The 23,953-nt window shown below is 31.6% G+C and overlaps 1 protein-coding gene across 1 annotated transcript in view; it reads left to right on the top strand.

Annotated features, from left to right (window-relative positions):
- The window catches only part of LOC145242859 (uncharacterized), a 40,868-nt gene that overhangs the window by 5,305 nt on the left and 11,610 nt on the right, over positions 1 to 23,953 (top strand). The window contains exons 2-3 of the mRNA XM_080105974.1: positions 1,755 to 2,122; positions 5,526 to 6,444. Coding sequence (XP_079962100.1) covers positions 1,755 to 2,122; positions 5,526 to 6,444 — 1,287 coding nt within the window. The remainder of the gene's footprint in view (positions 1 to 1,754; positions 2,123 to 5,525; positions 6,445 to 23,953) is intronic.

Genomic DNA, 23,953 nt, shown 5'->3' with positions numbered 1-23,953 from the left:
TTTATCATTAACAGAGAGCATCAGATCCATACATCAAATTTGGAAAATTAGAACATTGAAATTCTGTTAAAATTTCGATCATAGCCGAGCTTTTCATTATAAATGTCAAATGACTTCATTGGTTACAATATGATTTGACCTTCTTTCTTTTTTATTTTATCGTGCCTTCTACAGATCCACACAACAAGCACCTTCCTATGTCTTGTAGTAGCATTAGCGAGTCTTTACAATGATCAGAACAGATGTTATTGCTATAAGTGTAACTTTCACCTTTTAAGTGACCTTGTACCTTGGTTTAAATATCTAAAAATTTAATCAACTCTAAGTTATATTGAACAAATAAGCTAGTCGGAAAGCATCATGTCGTTGATGGAGGTATAATAATAATAATAATAATAATAATAATAATAATAATAATAATAATAATAATAATAATAATAATAAAATTGCTCCCCACAAAAAAAAAACACTAGCGTCAGTATGACTGGCACCAAATAGTTGAAAGGTCAAGGAGGATGGAAAGACCAAGGAGAAAAAGTTCTCATCAAACATCCACTTGATGGGTGCGATCATGACTGGGACCTATGAGAGCCTTATTGCCACTCAAATTCCAGTGAAGACCAATGGTCGAGATCAACGAGAAATCAATGGTAAACGGTTGTTACGATAAAGTGGAGAGTACTGGAAATCTGGGAAAACTTGTTGTCACTCAGACTCCAGGGAACACCATAGGTTGCTGTCGAAGATAATACTTAGTGGATAGCCTGTATGAAAACTCCTAATGAGTGAATAATAATTGAATGCAAAATATCCCCAAAAGAATATAAGAACAGACACGACCGGATGTAAAAGGCAGCGCACTGGGGACTATGCAAACAACTGCATATTGAACACCCAGGTAAATAGTACAACAGCTGACATTGATTACTAACTAAACGGTTTTAAGTATGTAGCTTTTGTTTAGAAAGCTATCAAGGTAAATGAAATAGGGGAAATCTGGTTCTACTTATAAATATTTTTTAAAGAACACGATAAGAACGAAAAACAAAAATAAACTTATTAATTTATTTATTGCAGACTATTATCCCCATCTTTCTTGGATGCTGTTTCACGACTTTTCGACCAACTATTCTTCTGGTCTTCATCAGGTGGTAACCGTGACGGATAGGAACTTCGAATCTCCTAACTGCATTCTAAGAAAGATGAGGATAATAGTCCGCAATAAATAAATTAATAAATAATACTCATCTCAATAATGAATTCCAATTAAATAATATATATACCATTCGGCACAGACCCGACCATGGAAGATCAGATAACAAATAAACGTGGATTTATAAGGCCAAAAAATTCAAGCTTGATCGCCCTTCGGGGCCCGTGGCACAATGGATAGAGACGTTGAATCTCTATGGTTCTGAAGATAGCGGTTTCAATCCTACCCAAAGTCGGCCAGAGGCTTACTTGGCCAAAAACGTGGTAAGATGACAACAACTATGGATCGCAGTAATTGCTGAGAATGCAGTTAGGAGATTTGGAGTTCCTATCCTGTCGCGGTTACCACCTGACGAAGGCCAGAGGGATGGTTGGCCGAAACGTCGTGAAACAACATCTAAGAAAGATGAGGACAATAGTCCGTAATAAATGAATTAAAAAAATAATACTTATCTCAATAACGAATTCCAATTAAATAATAAAATAAAGTTATATTTGTTATTTCTTTGCCAGTTAATGAGAGACATTCTTTTCTTTTGCAGGCATTGGTTCTGGGTTGACACTTGTAGCTAGTCTAGTGCTGATCAGCTGCAATTTTAATCGCTATCTCTCTTTAGCATCCGGGATCGCTATTTCTGGCCAAGGTGTTGGCCTTATTGCCATGCCCATTGTCTGTAATTTTATATATGAGAAATACGGTCTACAACAAACATTTCTCATTATTGGAGGCGTGGCTCTCCAAAAAGGGGTGCTCGGAGCTTTGATGAGGCCCTCTTCATTCGAATTAGATCGTCTTTCCAGATCGAGAAATTCCAAAAAAGTCAATGATGAAATGAATATAACAAAGAAAAGGGAATTTATTAACAGAAAATCGTCCAAGACTGAAAATTGGAATAATAATGGTGAAAATGTGAGTATTCTTCAGTTTCCCAATTAATATGTGATTCTAACGAATTTAAAATCATTTTCTATAACAGTAGAATCCAAGCAAATCGCATGTATGTAATAAGTTGTCTCCCCTTTTCACTAGTCAATTATAAGTTATCTCCCTTGTCATGTAAGATATCTCCTTACTAGCAGGATGACTCGACGTTGCCCTGCAGGATTCAGCGAATTTCATAAAAATCGCCCAAGCTGTTTTCGAATCGATAGGGAACTCTCTCTCTCACACACACACACACACACACACACACACACACACACACACACACACACACACACACACAGAGTTTCTTTTATATAATAGTAGAGATTTTCTCTGTTCTCATGTCCGTAGGTATGTAGTGAATAAAATACATTTCTTCTTGTTTCTGTTTTCAAACGGTTTTGTCTCGGTATCATTTCTGATGTAGAAACAATGAAACAAAGAAGTAAATAAAATAAAATAAAATAAAAAAGTTTCAGCCATTTTCACATCTGAATTTGAAGCCAAAGCGGAAGTTAGCACTGGGCATGTTAATTTCATTTCCGGCCAAGACAACATGTCATACAATTTCGACGAGGTGGAAAACACCACAAACGAAAAGCATGATGTCGAAAATACACCAAACATTGCAAGTAAAGGGGAAAATAAGACTTCAGCACGACTATTAAAATATTATTGAATTTTGTATTTCTTCTGTGCTTAAAATAATGATTACACATTGATATATGAAAATATAACAATATATCTTTATAGTCAGTGACGGTAATGGATGGTTGGTCGTTAGGAATTCGACAGGATGCTTGTTCCAGGGACCCAAATTGCCAACCAATTCCGATATCCGTTTTTGGTTGTTATTATATAACCAACTGTGACCACCTCAAAACCGGAAATTCATTTTCTAACTCTTGGGAATACTACTTTATTGTGTTTCCGAAGAAATAATCTAGAAGGTGGAACGATAAAATTGTCGCCATAGAAAAAACGACATGATTCCATTTCCATTTGATGAAAACCGGTTTTCTTTTTTTTTTGTTGTTGTAGCAGACTATCTACTAGTTGGCCAGATTTGTACAAATTCCAAGAGCGATAGGAGCCTTCTATCATGTCTGAAAATGAGACAATGTTCAACGAGCAAGATCGGAGATGCGCCGCTGTACAACTGATACTCTCTACCGATCCAAGTTTTGAAAACAGGACCATTGCCAGCACCTTCAAAGTTTCCGGTCACGGTTATGGTTTTTTGTGTAGTTTACAGTTAGGGCCACATCAGTGCAATCAGGTGACCACTGGAAGACCCTGGGCGTGGCAGCAGGACTCGGAGCCAGCCTACAAGTTCAAAAAGACCCAGGCTTGGCTTAGAAAGAGTGTTACGACTTTGTACTCTTTTCTCATTTCCTTCTCCTCCCCGAAATGAACCCGCTGGACTACTTTGTTTGGTCATACGTCGAGAACATCACCAACATGACCTCCCACAACACCAAAGCCAGCCTGATTGTCGCTATCTGCCGAATATTTACCAAGCTCCCACCAGCGCTTGTGGAAAAGGCATGCTTCCAGTTCTGGACTCGTATCGAGGCGGCGATTGAGGCTGAAGGCGGTTATATCGAATAGATGTCAGCTCTACTACATAATCAAGTTATCTGAAATGATGTTTTCAATAAAAGTTCAAAATAAAACTGTAGTGTTGTTTTCTTTAGGCGACAAATTTATTGTTCCACCCTGTACATGCTGTACCAAAATTACGGCGTTAAAAGTGGGTCGAACCAATCGGAAATATCTTAGGACTTTACTAATTATCTTTGAAATAAACTCAAAAAACTAATATTTATCTTTTAAAGGATTTTTACAATGAATTAATTTAACTTCAAAATTTAGCTAAATTGGTAAGCTTGCCATGAAAACATTTTTCATAACTTTTTTTTTTTCACGTGTAAAAAGATCTTTTTCCTTTAGGAAATTAACTTTAGTCTCTAATCTTTCAATTACAATAAAAAAAAAGGAGTCGGAAACCTACAAAAAATTATGATAAATCGGCTTTCAAAACAAGGTCCCCCTATTTTTATCCGCCCATTTTTGCCCGTACCTACTTATTACTGTTAGAATGGAATTAAACAAAAAATAGCAGTAAGATTTTACTTTCGTTACGATGCATGCAAAAATGGCGACGCTACTCTCAATACGATATGATTATCATATCATTGGAATAACTTCCATCACTTTCCATATTTTCATGATATCATTGCCAATTCCAAGATTGTCGATATCTGCTTCCTCTTCTCGATGCCACATAAGCCATCTTGGGACAGCATTGTCACTGTAGTTATACCACAAAGGCGTTTTATTCGGTCGTTTCATTAAATTAACCCAACTTTGGTTCTACTTGATATCCACCTGTGTATACTTTTTGCCGAAAATCACTTTTCAAACATCCAACATTTAACATATCTTTTTGACAATCGATCATGTTTGTTGTTTCTTCCTATATGCAGATACATGGTATCAGGTCTATTATTTTTACTCAAATCACCTTTTCATTATATACGAGTATATATATATATTTTTTATTTTGTGTTTTGCATATGGTTACCTCTTGTCAAAATGTTTTCTCGGTATACGTGGCCTGGATATTTAACACTGAAGATCTTTATCCAAAAACAAAAATGGCTGACATATCTGCTGAATTCCTCCATGGCGATAAGGCAAAAACTAATTCATCAATTAAAATGGATGCCAGCCTCAATGAAGTTGAAACTAAGATCTGAATGAGCAATTTCTAGAACAATAGTTTTATTATTTTCTTTTTTTTTGTATTATTTCAACATTATAGGTATTATTCTTGTCCGAATGACTAGTTACTAGTGCGCTTTTATCTTTTATTTTACAAGAAAGTCACCACTTATCAAGGTCTGAAGGCTACTAGAGGATAAGGGTTAATGAATGTAAAGTAGTAGTATAGCGGTCGTTAATAGTGTAAGTTTGGTAGAATTTGGTTATTTAAGGGGACGGTCCACAAGAACTTGTTTATATTAAACTTGAAGGCTACCATACTGTAGTCGGCCAGGAAGCAGGCCAGCAGATCAGTGTTCCACGGGTGGACAGTTCTGGAAAAGAAGCTTTGTTTGTGGAATCTGCGTTTAGATTTAGGCACAGATAGAGAGTAGGGGGAATTGTTATTAGTGGTTGTAGCTAGTTGAGTTTTTGTGAAAATTTTACGAGGGGGCTCTCTTTTGTGATACTGTGGATTCAGTAGATGAAGTAATCGCACTTTATCTTCTTTTTTTTATCTTCTTTTGAATTTTGTTTTGGATACCTTTATAAATGTATATATTTATTTATGATTATTTTCTTCCTACGAACTAAATCATGTCTCTTTGTTTCTATTTTCAAGATATTGTGTTCCGATAACATCTCTGATGCAAAACTCCCGAAACAAGAAAACAACCACAAACAAATTTCAACCATTTTCACAACTGAATTTGAAGTCAAAGCAGAAACTGGCGCTAAGTTTGTTGATGTCATTTCCGGCCAAGACAGCATGTCATTCAATTTTGACGAGGTAGAAAACATTATAAATGGAAGGCACGATGTCGGTATGCCAAGTATTGAGAATAAGAATGAAAATATCATTTCACGATTAACTGTCGATGATATAATGAAACAGGACTATTTAAATGTTAGCAAAGAAGATCTCTCACCAAAATACAGAATGGCCGACATATTTGTCGAATTCTCGCATGACGCTGAGACAAAAAACAACTCATCAGTTAAAATGGACGTTAACCTCGACGGAGTTGAAAGTAAAACTCGAGCTAGTATTTCTAAGAGTATCGAAGTAAACACTTATTTGAGTGTTCTTAAAAACCGGAAATTCATTTTATTCCTTTTGGGAATTTTACTCTATAGTGTTCCGGAAACAATAATCTACATGCTGTATCCGAATTACGCTTTAATAAATGGGTCGAGCCAATCGGAAATGTCTAACCTTCTCTCCATCATTGGAATAGCTTCCACCACTTCTCGCATCCTCATGGGTATCACTGCCAATTCCAAAATTGTCGACATCTACATCCTTTTCTCGATGCCTTTTGTTCTGCTGGGCGTGGTCACTTTGCTGTTACCATTATATGTTAATACCTTTGCAGGTCGAGTGTTTTATGCCATTGCTTTCGGACTATATAATTCTGGGGTGAACAGTTTATATAACGAACTTGCCTTGACAATTACTTGTAATGACAATATAATCGCAGCTTTTGGTTTCATCTTCTTTCTAAAGGGAACTGCTGGCGTTTTTACTCCACCTTTAGCAGGTAATTCTTCTTTTCTTCTTCTTCTTCTTCTTTTTCTTATAATAATAATAATAATAATAATAATAATAATAATAATAATAATAATATTATTATTATTATTATTATTATTATTATTATTATTATTATTATTATTATTATTAAATTCCACGGAATGAGAAATATATACAAACAACAACTATTTTTCTAGATAGTGCAAAACTTAGTTTTTGGAACAGAAAAACCAAAAACACGCATCAAATAAGAGTTTATTAACATTTCTACCAAAATAATGTCCATTGTGTTTTAGATATGCTACTGGCCCATCTGAAATGAATTAATAAGTACTAATAAATACTCAGAAAGTAATATTGTGCTACATAGTTCAATACAAATAATAAAATCACATTGTAAGAGACAATCAATTTACCCCTTCAGTTCAGCACCTCTTGGCAGAAAATGTTCTTCATTTTTTTTTTATTGCATTGTTTTTTTTTTTTGTTTTTTTTTCCGAATGTTCCCTCTTTTTACGTAACGTTTTACCAATTTATTCTTCGGTGGAAAATCATTGCATGTCGAAATTACTACGACTCCCTTTCTCACATTATAATAACAATGATCATTTATTATTATAATGATATTCGAAAACGAGTCTAGATCAAAAGGATGCCACTAACATGTTCTTATTCAGGGTTGCCAATTGGCCTTATTAAAACCAAATTTGGGCCATCAAAAATTGGATTTGGCTTTTTTTTAAGCGTAACGTACGAACTAAGGAAGGATCAAGCAAAATATTATAGAGATTATTATTGTTACTACTACTACTACTACTACTACTACTACTACTACTACTACTACTACTACTAATGGACATTTGGTATGTATCTGTCTGAAGGCGAAACTGTGCTATTACTTCTACTAAGTGTACTATTGTTCCTTCAATTCAGTTTTATTCTACAATTTCAGACTAATATATTATCTTTTCGTACTCAATTCAGTCGGGGTAGTTTAGTATATGTTTGTTCGTCATAATAACATCCTCCCAGTTATTATCGCCTTCTTTGGCGGCAGGGTAGGACACATTTTTACTTCATAATACTATCCTCAGAAGCAAAAAAAAAAAAAAAAAAGAAGCGTAATTTTACTTATTATTATTATTATTATTATTATTATTATTATTATTATTATTATTATTATTATTATTATTATTGTTGTTGTTATTGTTATTATTATTGTTATTGTTATTATTATTATTGTTATTGTTGTTATTATTAGTATTATTGTTATTGTTATTATTATTATTATTATTGTTGTTGTTGTTGTTATTGTTATTATTATTGTTATTATTATTATTATTATTATTATTATTATTGTTGTTATTATTATTAGTATTATTGTTATTATTATTGTGGTTATTGTTGTTATTATTGTTGTTGTTGTTATTGTTATTATTATTATTGTCATCATCATCATCATCATCATCATCATCATCATCATCATCATCATCATCATCACCATCATTTACTGTTGATTTCATATTGATAGCAACCACTGGTTTTCATTGGGATTTGGGTGGTAATAAGTCTCCCCAAGATTCCAGTCCTCTTTGAACTCATCCAGTGGAGGTCGGGTTAGTGCTTTCTCTTCTCGGTCTTACTAACTATTATTATGATTATTGTTATTATCATTAGTATTACTTTTATTATTATTATTATTATTATTATTATTATTATTATTATTATTATTATTATTCTTTTTATTATCATTATCATTTTTATTATACTATTATTATTTTATTATTATTATTTTATTATTATTATAATCATTATTATCATTATCATTTTTCTTTTTACTATTATTATTATTATTATTATTATTATTATTATTATTATTATTATTATTATTATTATTATTATTATTATTATTATTATTATTATCTATATATTAATACAATAGCGTGTGTGTCACGCTTTCCGGCAAATTTGATTGGTTGAGATTTTATTTCTGGAATAGACATTTAATTTAGGAATACACATTTACGAACGCTCTGGGTTCTATTCGAATAGCGTGTTCTCACATATATATTTGTTTTTAATTCTATAAAATTTAGGGGTTTATCTTACAAAAGTTGTTAAGAAATAATTGATTTTAAGTCATTACATAATAAAATCAATACCGAATCTCTCTGCCGGCGGAGACAAAAAATTGAGCAATTATTTGTTTTGTTCTTTTTTCGTTGTTTATTTTTTTGTACATTTGTTTATTGAGAGAGAGAGCGAGAGAGCGAGAGAGAGAGAGAGAGAGAGAGAGAGACGCTGATGTCTTCATTAATTAAAAATATTATCGCTACTACTACTAATTGCTGTAACATGTAAACAAAGCCCAGATGCATATGTTATGGCAGGTCTGTAGTTTAGGTGGAAAAATAATCTCGAACCCTTTATAACATAAAAGGAACTAATTTCTCTAATCACCGGTACGTTACCATGACAATATTATATACACTTTTTGCTTATTTATTTTAAAACGTTTCACGATCTTTTTTTAACGATATCTTTTTCTCTCACATTTTCCTTTTTTATTTTGAACAACATTTTTTAATTTTAAACTATTTAATTTTAAACAGAACGTTTCACGATATCTTAAACAGTAAGCACCTTTTTTTAAATGAATTATTAGGTGAAAGATATTAGGTTAGATATTGTGGGTTAATTTTTTTTTAATTATTGTCGAAATTAGTAAGATATCCAAGAATAATGAAAAATGATGAGCGCGTGTTTATTTGTTTGTGTGTTTGTAATGAAATATTAAAGCCAGCCAATATATCAAAGTTATTATTTTCGTAAGGGGAGGGGCGATAATTTAGGTTACTATTTTAAAAAATGATTATCGAAATTAATAACATGTTCAAGAATTATGAAAAATGGGTAAATGTGAATTAATCGATTGGTGTGTTTGTAATGAAATAATCAGCCCAGACAAATATCAAAGTTATTATCGTCGTAAGAGTGGGGGCGATAATGTAGGGCAAAATTATGAAAAATGGTTGTCGAAATTAGTAATATATCAAAGAATTATGAAAAATGATAAAATGTGAATTAATCGATTGGTGTGTTTGTAATGAAATAATCAACTCAGACAATATATAAAAGCTATTATTTTTGTATGAGGGGGGGGGTGAGAATGTGGATTTAAATTATAAAAAATGATTGTTGAAATTAGTAGCATATCCAAGAATTATAAAAAATGATGAAATGTGAAGTAATTGTTTGGTGTTTTTTAATGAAATAATCGGCCCAGACAATATATCAAAGTTATTATTTTCGTAAAGGATAGGGGGTTCGATAGTGTGAGTTAAAATTAAAAATAAATGATTGCTGAAATTAGAAACATATCCAAGAATTATGAAAAATGATAAAATGTGAGTTAATTGATTTTTATGTTTTTAATGAAATATAAAGCCAGACAGTATATCAAAGTTATAATTTTCGTAACGGAAGAGGCGATAATTTGGGTTAAAATTACAAAAAATGATTATTGAAATTAGTAACATATCCAAGATTTAAAAAAAAATGATGAAATATGAGTTGATTGATTGGTGCATTTGTAATGAATGAATCAGTCCAAACGATATATCATAGTTGTAATTTTCGTAAGGTGGGTGCAATAATGGTGGTTATAATTATGAAAAATTATTGTCAAAATTAGTAACATATCCATGAATTATGAAAAATGATGAAATGTGAGTGAAATGATTGTTGCGTTTTTGATGAAATAATTGGCCCAGACAATATATCAAAGTTATTATTTTCGTAAGGGGATGGAGGCTATAATGTGGGTTAACATTATGAAAAATGATTGTCGCAATTAGTAACATATCCAAGAATTATGAAAAATGATGAAATGTGAGTTAATCGATTTGTGCGTTTGTAATGAAATAATCAGCCCAGACAATATATCACATTATTATTTTCGTAAGGGATGGGGCGATAATGTAGGTAAAAATTATGAAAAATGTTTGTCGAAATTAATAACATATCCAAGAATTATGAAAAATAATGAAATGTGAGTTGATTGATTTGTGTGTTTCTAATGAAATAATAAAGGCAGACAGTATATCAAAGTTATTATTTTCGTAAGGGGAGGGGTGATAATGTGTGTTAAAATTAAAAAATATGATTGTCGAAATTAGTAACATGTTCAAGAATTATGAGAAATGATTAAATGTGAGTCGATTGATTAGTGCGTTTGTAATGAGTTAATCGGCCCATAAAATATATGAAAGTTATTATTTCGTAAGGCACGTACAATAATGTAGGTTAAAATTATGAAAAATGATTGTCGAACTTCGTAACATATTCATAGATTATGAAAAATGATGAAATGTGAGTTAATTGATTGGTGCATTTGTAATGAAATAATCAACCCAGACAATACATCAAAGTTATTATTTTCGTAAGTGGGGGGGGCGATTATGTCGGTTAAAATTGTGAAAAATGATCGTCGAACTTAGTAAACTATCGAAGTATTATGAAAAATAATGAAATGTGAGTTAATTGATTGGTGTTTTTGTAATCAAATAATAAGCCCAGACAATTTATCAGTTTCTGTAGGTGGTTGACAATATTTTTTCATGAATTTTCAATGTTAAATTCGGGGAATGACGTCACAGTTGTAGTTGTTAGTAGAAAGACACGTGATTATGTTGATTTTTAACGTGCTCTGGTGTTCTCTATGAATTAGCAAACCTTCATTTTTGGGGTGGGGCTGGAGAGAGTAATGTCCATTTTGGGGCCACTATGCAATCTCCCACAATGTCATATTCCAAAAATATAGAATAACTATGGAATCTTTTCTCATCATTTCTCTTACTAATGTGTTGTTGGCGGTTGTGGTAGTAAGGGGGAAGAGCTATATTAATATTGAAAATTGTGGTAAAGTAAAAGTTGTCTAATGATCATTCGCGTCAATGCATTTATGTAATTATTTGGAAAACCTGCTGAGTTATGGTCAAGAAATGATATCATTTCACTTAAAATGATGCTGTCAGTAGTAGGGAGGGAAAGAATATAGTAATGTGGAACTTTGTAGTGAAGCAAGGGTTGCCTAATCACAAAGCTTTCAACATATTTGTTTATTTGTTTATAAAACCTGTTAAGTAATCTTCCGAAAATGACGTCTTTTTTTCCAAATAATTTTGATGTCGGTCGTGAAAAAAAAAAAAAAAAAAAAATGAAACACAATAATGTGGAATTTTATAATCGAGCAAGGGTTGTCTAATCACTTAACTGTGATTTATGCATTAATTTTTAAATCTTGCTGAGACATTTTTCAAAAATGACATAATTTTTCTTACAATAATAGTGCCGATAGTGAGGAAGGAAAGAAACGCAGTTATGTTGAAATTTATGACGAAGCAAGTGTTGCGAACTTATTAACCAACACAATGTATTTGCGTATTAATTTGAAAATCCTAATGATCCATCTTCTAAAAATGATTTCAATTTTCTTAAAATCATGGTAGCCTTGGTGGAAAGAGAAATTATTTCATATATGTTGTACAATACTTGTCGAGAGTATGTTAAATTGTTTCACATGTGTATATAAATTACCCGTCCGAAAGTAGGTAAACATATTTTAAATATGTGTTGTAAATTACGCGTCCCAAAAAGGTAAAATTATTTCATGTACATTCTATAATTTACCTGTCTTAGGGAAGGTAAAATTATTTCCTACATATGTAATAGCCGTCCTAGGGTAGGTAAAATATTCTTTTGCTCGAAATAACAAATGATACATAGCCATTAAAAATTCCTCTCTCCAAAGAATAACAATTATATTCAAAATCAACTTTTCTCATTGTTTATACGGTCCACATCAACGCCGGGAAGCCGCGCTATTATTATTATTATTATTATTATTATTATTATTATTATTATTATTATTATTATTATAATAATAATAATAATAATAATAATAATAATATTAATAATAATAATAATAATAATAATAATAATAATAATAATAAGGATAATAATAATAATAATAATAATAATAATAATAATAATAATAATTAGCGGGACCTGTGGAAACTCCACAGTGGCTCTTTCATATGTAATATATTGATGTTGGCATTTTTGTGGATGTTGAGCGTAAATGGAGACACCCTGATATTATTGTAGTAAACAGTAAGCACCTTTTTTTATAATAAGTTATTGGGTGGAAGCACACAATTATTACAAAACACCCTTTTATTCTCATGTTAAGAATGGCTTTCAAAATAATATTATTTTAGCACGGTAACAAAAATACATAAGTACCGAAGTTTCATAATTTTAAATGATAATTTGATAATGATAATTTTTTTTACTTAGTTTCCACCTGAACATTTTCCTTTGAAATGTCGACTTCTATGAGTTTATAACTATGATGAAAACGAATATCGCATTTAAATTTTCCGCAAATACGTAGTTTTTCGAATATTAAACAATATAATTTTTTATATTAAAAATGGTGGCCGTAGTTTTGCGCCAAAAATATGCGTGCACTTAAACAGACCATTTTCTTTAAATGATAAACAATTATTTATTTTAAACAATATATACAGAATTTTTATTATATTATAAACAATACAAATAGAACAGTTTAATTTTAGACAACAGAAATATATCTTTTTTATGATTTTGAAGGAAACATTGTTCACAAAATTTTTAATTTTAAACAATGTAAATAGAACTTTATAATTTTGAACTTTTTAATGTTTTATTTTAAAATAAATATTGTTCTCGAATGCATTTTATTATACGTTTAAGTGCACGCCACCGTTTTTAACATAAAAAGTATATTGTTTAATATTTGAAAAACTACGTATTTGCGGAAAATTTAAATGCTATATTCGTTTTCAGCATAGTCAAACCCCATGGAAGTCGACATTTGAAAGGAAAATGTTCAGATGGAAAATGTTCAGATGGAAACCAAGTAAAAAATTATCATTATCAAATTATCATTTAAAATTATAAAACGTTGGGTACTTATGTATTTTTGTTACTGTGCTGAAATAATATTTTGAAAGCCATTCTTAACATGGGAATAGGAGGGCGTTTTGTAACAATTATGTGCTTCCACATTATCTAACCTCCCCCATTACGAAAATAATAATTCTGATTTATTGTCTGGGTTTATTATTTCATTACAAACACACCAATCAATTAACACACATTTCTTCATTTTCTATAATTTCTGAATATGTTACTGGTTCGACAATCATTTTTCATAATTTTAACCTACATTATCACCCTCCTTTACAAAAGTAACATTTGTAATTTTAACCCAAATCATCGCCCCTTCCGGTACGAAAACGTTACTACATTATCACCCTCCTTTACAAAAGTAATAACTTTGATATAGTGTCCGGGTTGTTTATTTCATTATAAATACATCAATCGATTTATTCACATTTCATAATTTTCATGGTTTTTGGATATGTTACTAATCATTTTTTATGATTGTAACCCACATTATCATTACTCCTTACGAAAATAAAATCTTTGATATATTGTCTGGGCGGATTATTTAATTACAAACGCACCAATCAACATTTTATCATTTTTCATGATTCCTGGATATGTTACTAATTTCGACAATTATATCTCATAATTCTAATCCACATTTCCTCCCACCTGTACGAAAATAATAACTTTGATATATTGTCTGAGTTGATTATTTCATTACAAAAACACCAATCAATTAACTCACATTTTTTCATTTTTCATAATTCACCAATTGGATATGTTACTAAGTTCGCCAATCATTTTTCATAATTCACCAATTGGATATGTTACTAAGTTCGCCAATCATTTTTCATAATTCACCAATTAGATATGTTACTAAGTTCGCCAATCATTTTTCATAATTCACCAATTAGATATGTTACTAAGTTCGCCAATCATTTTTCATAATTCACCAATTGGATATGTTACTAAGTTCGCCAATCATTTTTCATAATTCACCAATTGGATATGTTACTAAGTTCGCCAATCATTTTTCATAATTCACCAATTGGATATGTTACTAAGTTCGCCAATCATTTTTCATAATTCACCAATTGGATATGTTACTAAGTTCGCCAATCATTTTTCATAATGGCCACTCATTTCGAAAATAATAACTTTGATATATTGTCTGAGTTGATTATTTCATTACAAACACACCAATCAATTAATTCACATTTTTTCATTTTTCATAATTCACCAATTAGATATGTTACTAAGTTCGCCAACCATTTTTCATAATTCACCAATTAGATATGTTACTAAGTTCGCCAATCATTTTTCATAATTCACCAATTAGATATGTTACTAAGTTCGCCAATCATTTTTCATAATTCACCAATTAGATATGTTACTAAGTTCGCCAATCATTTTTCATAATTCACCAATTAGATATGTTACTAAGTTCGCCAACCATTTTTCATAATTCACCAATTAGATATGTTACTAAGTTCGCCAATCATTTTTCATAATTCACCAATTAGATATGTTACTAAGTTCGCCAATCATTTTTCATAATTCACCAATTAGATATGTTACTAAGTTCGCCAATCATTTTTCATAATTCACCAATTAGATATGTTACTAAGTTCGCCAATCATTTTTCATAATTCACCAATTAGATATGTTACTAAGTTCGCCAATCATTTTTCATAATTTAACCCACATTATGGCCACTCATTACGAAAATAATAACTTTGATATATTGTCTGAGTTGATTATTTCATTACAAACACACCAATCAATTAATTCACATTTTTTCATTTTTCATAATTCACCAATTAGATATGTTACTAAGTTCGCCAATCATTTTTCATAATTCACCAATTAGATATGTTACTAAGTTCGCCAATCATTTTTCATAATTCACCAATTAGATATGTTACTAAGTTCGCCAATCATTTTTCATAATTTAACCCACATTATGGCCACTCATTACGAAAATAATAACTTTGATATATTGTCTGAGTTGATTACTTCATTACAAACACACCAATCAATTAACTCACATTTCAGCATTTTTCATCATTCTTGTATATGTTACTAATTTCGACAATAAGTTTACATAATTTTAATTCCTATTATCCCCCACCCCTTACGAAAATAATAACTTTGATATATTGTTTGGGTTGACTAGTTCATTAAAGAAAACACCAATCAATCAACTCACATTTCATCATTTTTCATAATTCTTGGTTACTAATTTCGACAATCATTTTTTATAATTTAAACCAACATTACGCCCCCCACTTACGAAAATAATAACTATGCAATAATGTCTGTTAAAAATATACATGAAATGAAGTAGTTTAAATCGTTAACTGTTTCAGTAATTTCTGGCAATGACTTATTCCCCATCCCACTGTTTAAAATATACATTAAATAAATTAATGTCTAAAACGTAAAATGTTGCAGCCATTTCCGGGACTGACTCTATATCCTCCAACCCACTGTTAAAAATATGAATGAAATATAGTAATGGTTAACTCGTAAACGGTTTCGGCCATTTCCTGGACTAATATCATATCGTCCACCCACTGTTAAAAACATACATGAAATAATTTAATGTCTAAATCGTAGAGTGCTTCTGCTTTTATATATTAAAGTAATTTTGAGATCGTAAACTGCTTCAGCCATTTCCGGGACTTACTCCATATTCCCCTCCCCACCTATTAAAATGTATGCTGTGTCGATTATTTTGTATTTTTTTTTTTGAAGGAGGTAATGCCTGGTCGAAAACTATATTACGCTTACTTGGCATTTTTGCTAAATTCAAAGTGTAGTATCTGCTCTGACGCAGCATTTCAGCGAAATCATCTCTTGTTCCCTCTCCATAAACAGAAAAAGTGGTGGTATAGCTTGGGAGAATGAACAGACACTAATTCACCACATCCCAACCTCACCTAAAAAAATAATGTTTGGTAATCCCTTGCGGCCTCCAGAGTACTTTTTAAAGCAACATAATCGTGCTTGCCCCCCCCCCCATCATCAACACATGACATCACTTCTGGAAAATGACGCAGCAGTTTTTCTAAATACATGATTTCATTATAAGTTGTTTGCATTTTTTTAATATGGGCACTACACTGTAGAAGCACCTTATTTAAAATTCATGCTACTTAAAAAATAAATATTTCACAGTGCAGTTACTGATTAGGCAACACTTGCTTTACAATAAACTAATCAAGAAATATGATTGAGAAACAGATCTTAATCTTAACTAATACTAAACAAAAATAGAGATAATACATGTCAGATTCTTATTTAATAAATTGTTAGGTGAAAGTACAGAATAGTTTAAATAATACCTTCCCCTCTCCATATTAAGAATGGCTTTCTAAATAATAGCGTTACTATTTCAGCATGGTCCATAGTTCGTATGTCATCCCCCCTCCGCGAGTAAAATTTACGTATGATTTCGTTTTTTTGTTGTTTTTTTTTTTTTTGTTAATACAAAAATATTTTAAAAAAAAAATGAGTTGGTGTTATCAGTTAGAATTGAAATTAAAAAGAACCGAGCGTTCCAGCCTGAGAAAAAAAAAAAAAAAAAAAATTACGTGCATGCGCACAAAAAAGCAAAATGTCAGCTAATGTTTAATGAACATTTTACATGTAAAATTGCCGATGTCTGTATGAGATACACATGCATGTAAGCAAAGATATTATTCGCTATAAACCACCCTTGGTGCATGACTATTATTTCCTGAGAATTTCAGTGTTACGTGACCAGTCGTTCAAGAGTTTACCTGTTAGATATTTACACACATACATAGTCTACTGTTTTATTTATATAGAAGATTATTATTATTATTATTATTATTATTATTATTATTATTATTATTATTATTATTTCTATCATTATTATCATTATTATTATCATTATTATTATCATTATTATTATTATCATTGTCATTATCATTATTATTATCATCATTATTCCCATTATTATCATCATTATCATCATCGTCATCATCATCATTATTAATATTGTTGTTGTTATTGTATTTATTTCTATCATTATTATCATTATTATTATCATCATTATCATTATTATCATAATTATTATAATTATTATTATTTTTATTATTATTCTCATTATTATTACTATTATTATCATCATTATTATTATTGTTATCAATCTTATCATTATTATTATTATTATTATTATCATCATCATCATTATCATCATCATCATCATCATCATCATCATCATCATCATCATCATCGTTGTTGTTGTTGTTATTGTTGTTGTTATTGTATTTATTGTTGAGTGACAACATGTCTTCCCAATTTTTCCCGTGAATACTCTCCACCTCTTTCGATAATCTTTGCAAATAAATTTACGTTATCACAACAGCCACTTGACGTTGATTCTCACTGACAGTGCCCATTGATCTTCACTAAAATTTAGGTGGCAACAAGCCTCTTCAAGGTCCCAGTCCTCTCCCACCTTCCAGTGAATGTTTGGTTAGTGCTTTCTCTCTCATTAGTCTTTCCATCCTTCATGGCATTTTATTAATATTTGATTTGGTACGAGTTGATGCCGATACTATACTGCAGTTACTACTACTAAAAAGTAGAGAATAGTTAGAAAAAACCCCTCCCCTTCCCATGTTAAGAATGGCTTTCTAAATAACGTTATTATTTCAGCACACTAACAAAAATGCATAAGTACCCGGTATTTTTTGTCTCTCAAGCCTAAAACCGGGAGAGGGGGAGGATCAATATCGTGTTCTGGCCTTCTTCTAGGCTGAGGCAGACTTGATCTGTTATTTTCAATATTTGACTCTCTCTTTAGTTCTCATTTCAATTTCGGCCCAATATCTCTAAAGTGAACGGAAATTATTTTCATTGACAGAAAATTATCAGGTTGGCAAGTGTATGTGAAATTTCTACTTTCTTTATTTTGTGGACAGCAAGAAGGAAATAGATTATACAAGCTAGTAACTTTTTGCTTTCGCTTGCATCGCGTCTCTACCTCACCACAGCAGGATTTCAACAAATGCGTTAATGTTAGTGTCAAATTAGTCGAAGAAAGTTATCTATAATATTATGTTAATTTTATTCAGTGAGAGTTATCTAACTTTACTACTGTTAATGATAATTTGTAAAAATTACTCAGTGGGAGTTATCTACCCTTACTAATATTGTGTTAATGTTAATTAAAAAAGTAGCCAATGCGAGTTATCTTCTTTTTACTCATATTATGTCAATTCAGTTTATTTAAAATAATATTTACACAATATTACTAATGATATATAACTAATTTTTATAAATTAACTTAACATAATATTAGTAAAAGTAGATAAATTTCATTGCTGCTTTCCTACAAATAAATATTAACATAATAATATTAGTAAAAGAGAAACAACTTACATTGACTAATTTTGCCAAATTAAGATCTACAATATTAGTAATAGTAGCTAATTTTCGTTGATTAATTCTTGCAAAAATACCATGTTCACAATATTAAAACAAAACAAAACAAACAAACAAAAAAAAACTGAGATATATTTACAAATTAATTTACTGATATTATATAACTTCAAAATTGCACAAATTAGTCAGTGAGAGTTAGCTACCTTTATTAATATTACGAAAGGTAGTTATACTCTCTGATTATTTTTTGTTACATATAAACATTAACATATCAGTGAAATTAGATAACTTTCATTATCAAATGCTAATGCGTATAAATTAGTTTCAACCTTACTAATATGTTAATGTATGGCATAATCACGTTGACACGCCGATTTCCGTTAGATCACCGAAGTTAAGCAATGTTGTGCCTGCTCAGTACTAGATTGGTGACCAATATGGGAATACCAGGCGTTAATTATAGGAGAACGTCGACACCTCCCTGCAAGAGTTACAAAATCCTTACGTCGTTATCTCCCCTAACGGGGATATACATGCGACTGGGGACCGCTTGTGAATTTGGAGGAAGCTGATGGTACCCACATAGGGTTAGTGCGTTTCATTTCCAATATGTTAATATTATTTTGTAAAAATAAGTAAGGAAGATAGGCCTGCCTTTATAAATATCGTGTTAAAGTGATTTTGTAAAGATTGGTTAATAATATTAACTGCTATTATGTTAATAATTATTTGTAAAATTAACCAATGAAAATAATCTACATTTACTAATAATATTTTAATGCTAATAGTAACAAGGCCGATAGCCATTAGTCGTGTGCTCTCGTGTAATGAATGAATGCGTGCATGTAGGATTGACATGAAATTCTTAAGGATAAACTAAAATGACCAAAAAATGGGCTGAAATGACTTAAATAAATAAAAAGTAAATGACTTAGAATGACTTTAATGAACTTAAGGATGAATTGAATGACCTTAAGAATGACTTGAATGCTTAAAAAATAACTGGAATCCTTCAAAAACTACTTGAATGATCTGGAGAATGACTTGAATGGCTTTGACTGGTTGTAAAGTGGGTGATCATTTTACATTAAATTAATAGAGAAAAGTGATCCCCCACTTTATATCACAAAAATTATTTAATTTAGGGAATTTGAAATGTTATTTTCGTATTCAGGTACCCCGAAAACCAATAAATAGTGGTATAATAAACATAAAAAGAAATAAAAAGTACATGTGTTACGGACCGACTGACCGACCGACCGACCGACCGACTGAGTGACTTATAGAGTTGCTTGCACATGACTAAAAAAACTATTCTGTGGTATGCATTTTTAAAAAAAAACTATTCTCCGTTGGTCGATCCGTCCGTCCGTAGCACATTTACATAGTTGCAAACAAATGCAGCATCGGTTAAGAACAGATACTACACTTTGATCTTAGAAATGTGGCCAAGGAAAAGTTACATTTTGAACAAGTTTCAGAAAAATGTAATGGATAGGTAAAAATTTATGATGCAAAAAGTGTCATTATTTGCAATTTTGATACATTTTTGACCCCTTATGAGCCACTTTGAATGCCGAATACCAGTGACAATGGACAAACAGTGCAGTTTCACCCTTTAACACATGCATATTTACATTCAGCAACATGGGAAGCCACTATATAGACATATATATCAAGTTTTTGTTGAGAAATATGAAAAACGCACCAGAAGAAAGGGCGTTTTCAGCGCTAAAAGTCCCCGGGGGATGCAAACCAGACTTTTGTCAGGGTCACTCATACTGAATTTATATTAAGAACAATGCCCTCCACATTTTAGGCAAGTTTCGGAAAAATCTAATGGATGGATCAAATGTTACGGGATAAAAAGTGTCATTTTGGGCCATTTTGAGGCATTTTTGACATCTTTTGAGCCCCTGTAGGCGAAATGGGAATTTCCGCACAAAAAATATTTTTTACTATGCACATCTATATATTGAAATATAATTTGTGACAAAATTTCAGGAAAAACTAATGGACCGTTATCCGTCAATCGTCTGGACTAACGGACAGACAAACCCACCAAAAACATAGGTCCCTCTCTGATAAATCGGGGGACCAAAATGTTACTCCATACCCCTTGCTTAAAAAATGAGCCGCGCTTGCATGGTCCCCCTCTGTACGAAATATAGTTTTAAAAATTGGTGCTGCATGGGACTCCCATAAAGGTGTGTTTTCTAGCACAAAGTACCCGGGGGACGCTAACCAGAATATTACCAGGGTCACCCATACTGAATTCATATTAAGAACAATGGCCTCCACATTTTGGACCAGTTTCAGAAAAATCTAATGGATAGGTAAACATTTATGGTGCAAAAAGTGTCATTTTTTGCAATTTTGGTACATTTTTGACCCCTTATGAGCCACTTTGAATGCCAAATACCAATGACAATGGACAAACAGTGCAGTTTCACACCTTAACACATGTATATTTACATTCAGAAACATGGGAAACCACTATATAGATCTTTCAAATTTTGGCTGAGCAATATGAGAAACGCGCCAGAAGAAAGGGCGTTTTCAGCACAAAACTCTCCGGGGGACGCAAACCAGACTTTTGCCAGGGTCACCCATACTGAATTTATATTAAGAACAATGCCCTCCACATTTTGGGAAAGTTTCAGAAAATCTAATCGATGGATCAAATGTTACGGTACAAAAAGTGTCATTTTTGGCCATTTTATTTTTTTTTATCCCTTTTGAGCCCCTGCCGGCAAAACAGGATTCTTCGCAAAAAAAAAAAAAAAAAAAAAAAAAGAAATTTTTTTTTTACCATGCACATTTATGTATTAAAATATAATTTGTGACAAAATTTCAGGAAAAACTAATGGACGGTTATCCGTCAATCATCCGGACTAACAGACAGACGGACCCATTGAAAACATAGGTCCCTCTCTGATAAATTGGGGGGACAAAAATGTTACTCCATACCCCTTGCTTAAAAAAAAAATGTAAATGTGTTACAGACCGACCGATGGAGTGACTTGCGTGCGACTAAAAATGCCTTAGCATGGAAGGGTTTCCCCTTCTATTGCCAAGGAAAAGTTACAAATATAAGTGTAGCATCTGTTAAGAACATATACTACACTTTGATCTTAGCCATGTTGCCAAGGAAATGTTGCAAACATAAGTACATCATCTATTAAGAACAGATGCTACACTTTGATCTTAGCTATGTGGCCAAGGAAAAGTTGGTATTTATTTGCTCCCCCACCGAGCAAATTAGGCACAAGGCCGATTTTTAAAGTGAGGAGTGAAGGGGAAATGGGGACCAGCTCCCCGGGGAGTAGGGGAGCTGGATAGTAACAACTGGTATGATGGGCTGCCCCTACATTGACCAAGGTCTTATACGTGGGGTTGCTCCCACATATGGTCTTCGCTTGCAGTATCTGCCGGAACAGATTCTACACTTTGATCCTGGCCAAAAGGCCAAGAAAAGGGTATTTATTTGCTCCTCCACCGAGCAAATTAAGCACAAGGCCGATTTTAATGTGAGAAGTGAAGGGGAAATGGGGACCAGCTTCTTGGGGTGTAGGAGAGTTGGATAGTGACAATTGGTATGAAGGGTTGTCCCTACATTGACCAAGGTCTTATATGTGGGGCTGCCTCCACATATGGTATTTGCTTGCAGTATCTGCTGGACAGATACTACACTTTGAGATATTAAATCTTTTATTCATGTTAAAAATACAGTAAAAATCAACGATGAACAAAAAACTTAGGCACATGGCCAACTCAAAAGGGGGGATTGTGGGGTTCGTTGGTCATCCTTGTCACTCCAGAACTAAACAAAATCAAAAGTTTCTCCCAGCTAGTATCTTCTTTCACCATAATACCGCATTCACCCTTTCATATTGGGGGACGTCCTACTTAACTCCCAATTATTAAAACATTTTTATTGACGTGTAAAAACAAAAAAATAACAATAAAATGGTACAATAATTCATTTGTGTCGAGGGCGGGGGAAGAAAAACAAAAGGTGATTAGTAGGACCCTCCCAACCCCGTCTAGTTGATAGACTGCCCGTTCCACTAGGTTTGTAAAAGGAACCTCACTTCCGCGGGTCAGTCTCTCAAAAGGCAAAGAAAAGCTTAAAATCTAAGAACAGTATCTGTTAACAACAGGCCTTTGATCTTAACCAAAAAGACCAAGCACAAAAGTCTTACGGATAGACCGACCGACCGACCGACCGACCGACGGAGTGACTTATAGAGTCGTTTGCACGCGACTAAAAATGAGTCAGTGGAATTTATCTACTTTTAATACCAGCATGTTAAAATTAATTAGCAAAAATGAGTCAAATTTATCTACTTTTACTGACATGTTAATTATTAAAAATGAATCGGTTATTATTATCATGATTAAAAAAAAAGAGTCATCTACCTTTACAATTAACATGTTTGTATTAATTAGCAAAATTAAGTCATTGAGAGTTATCTACCTTTATTTTTATCATGTTAATATTAAGTATAAAAAATGAGTTATTGAGATTTATCAACAATTATCGATAATATGTTAATATTATTTTGTAAATAGTAGTCAGACAGGGATATCTATCTTTATTAACATTTTATTAATGTTATATTATAAAAATTAATTGCTAATATTATTTTAATATAATTATAAAAATTAGTAAATGGGATTTATGTACATGTAATGATAGCATGTTACTATTAATTAGTAAAAATAAGTAATAGTTATCTACCTTTACTGACAGCATGTTAATTAGTAATAATTAATCAGTCAGAGTTAGTTACTTTTATGTTTAGCATGTTAATGCTAATTAGCAAAATTATTTCATTGAGATTTAGTTAAATTTACTGATAGAATGTTAATGTAATTTAGGAAAATTAAGTTAGTGAGAGTTATCTACCTTCACTTATAGCGTATTTAATAATTAACAATAATCTACCTTAAGTGATAGCATTAATTATAAAATTTACTAATCAATAGGGACTGCCAAAATTCACTACAGAATTACCTCACCCTATATGTAACACGATGTAACTTTATTATAAATCAATATTATCAGTATAACTTTTGTACTATTTAAAAGAAGGGCAAAA

This window comes from Euprymna scolopes, chromosome 21 (assembly GCF_053919585.1).
Source record: "Euprymna scolopes isolate OS-2025 chromosome 21, ASM5391958v1, whole genome shotgun sequence".
NCBI classification, from domain to species: domain Eukaryota; kingdom Metazoa; phylum Mollusca; class Cephalopoda; order Sepiida; family Sepiolidae; genus Euprymna; species Euprymna scolopes.
Note: the sequence above shows the minus strand (reverse complement) of the source record. Positions and strands in the feature narration are given on the sequence as shown.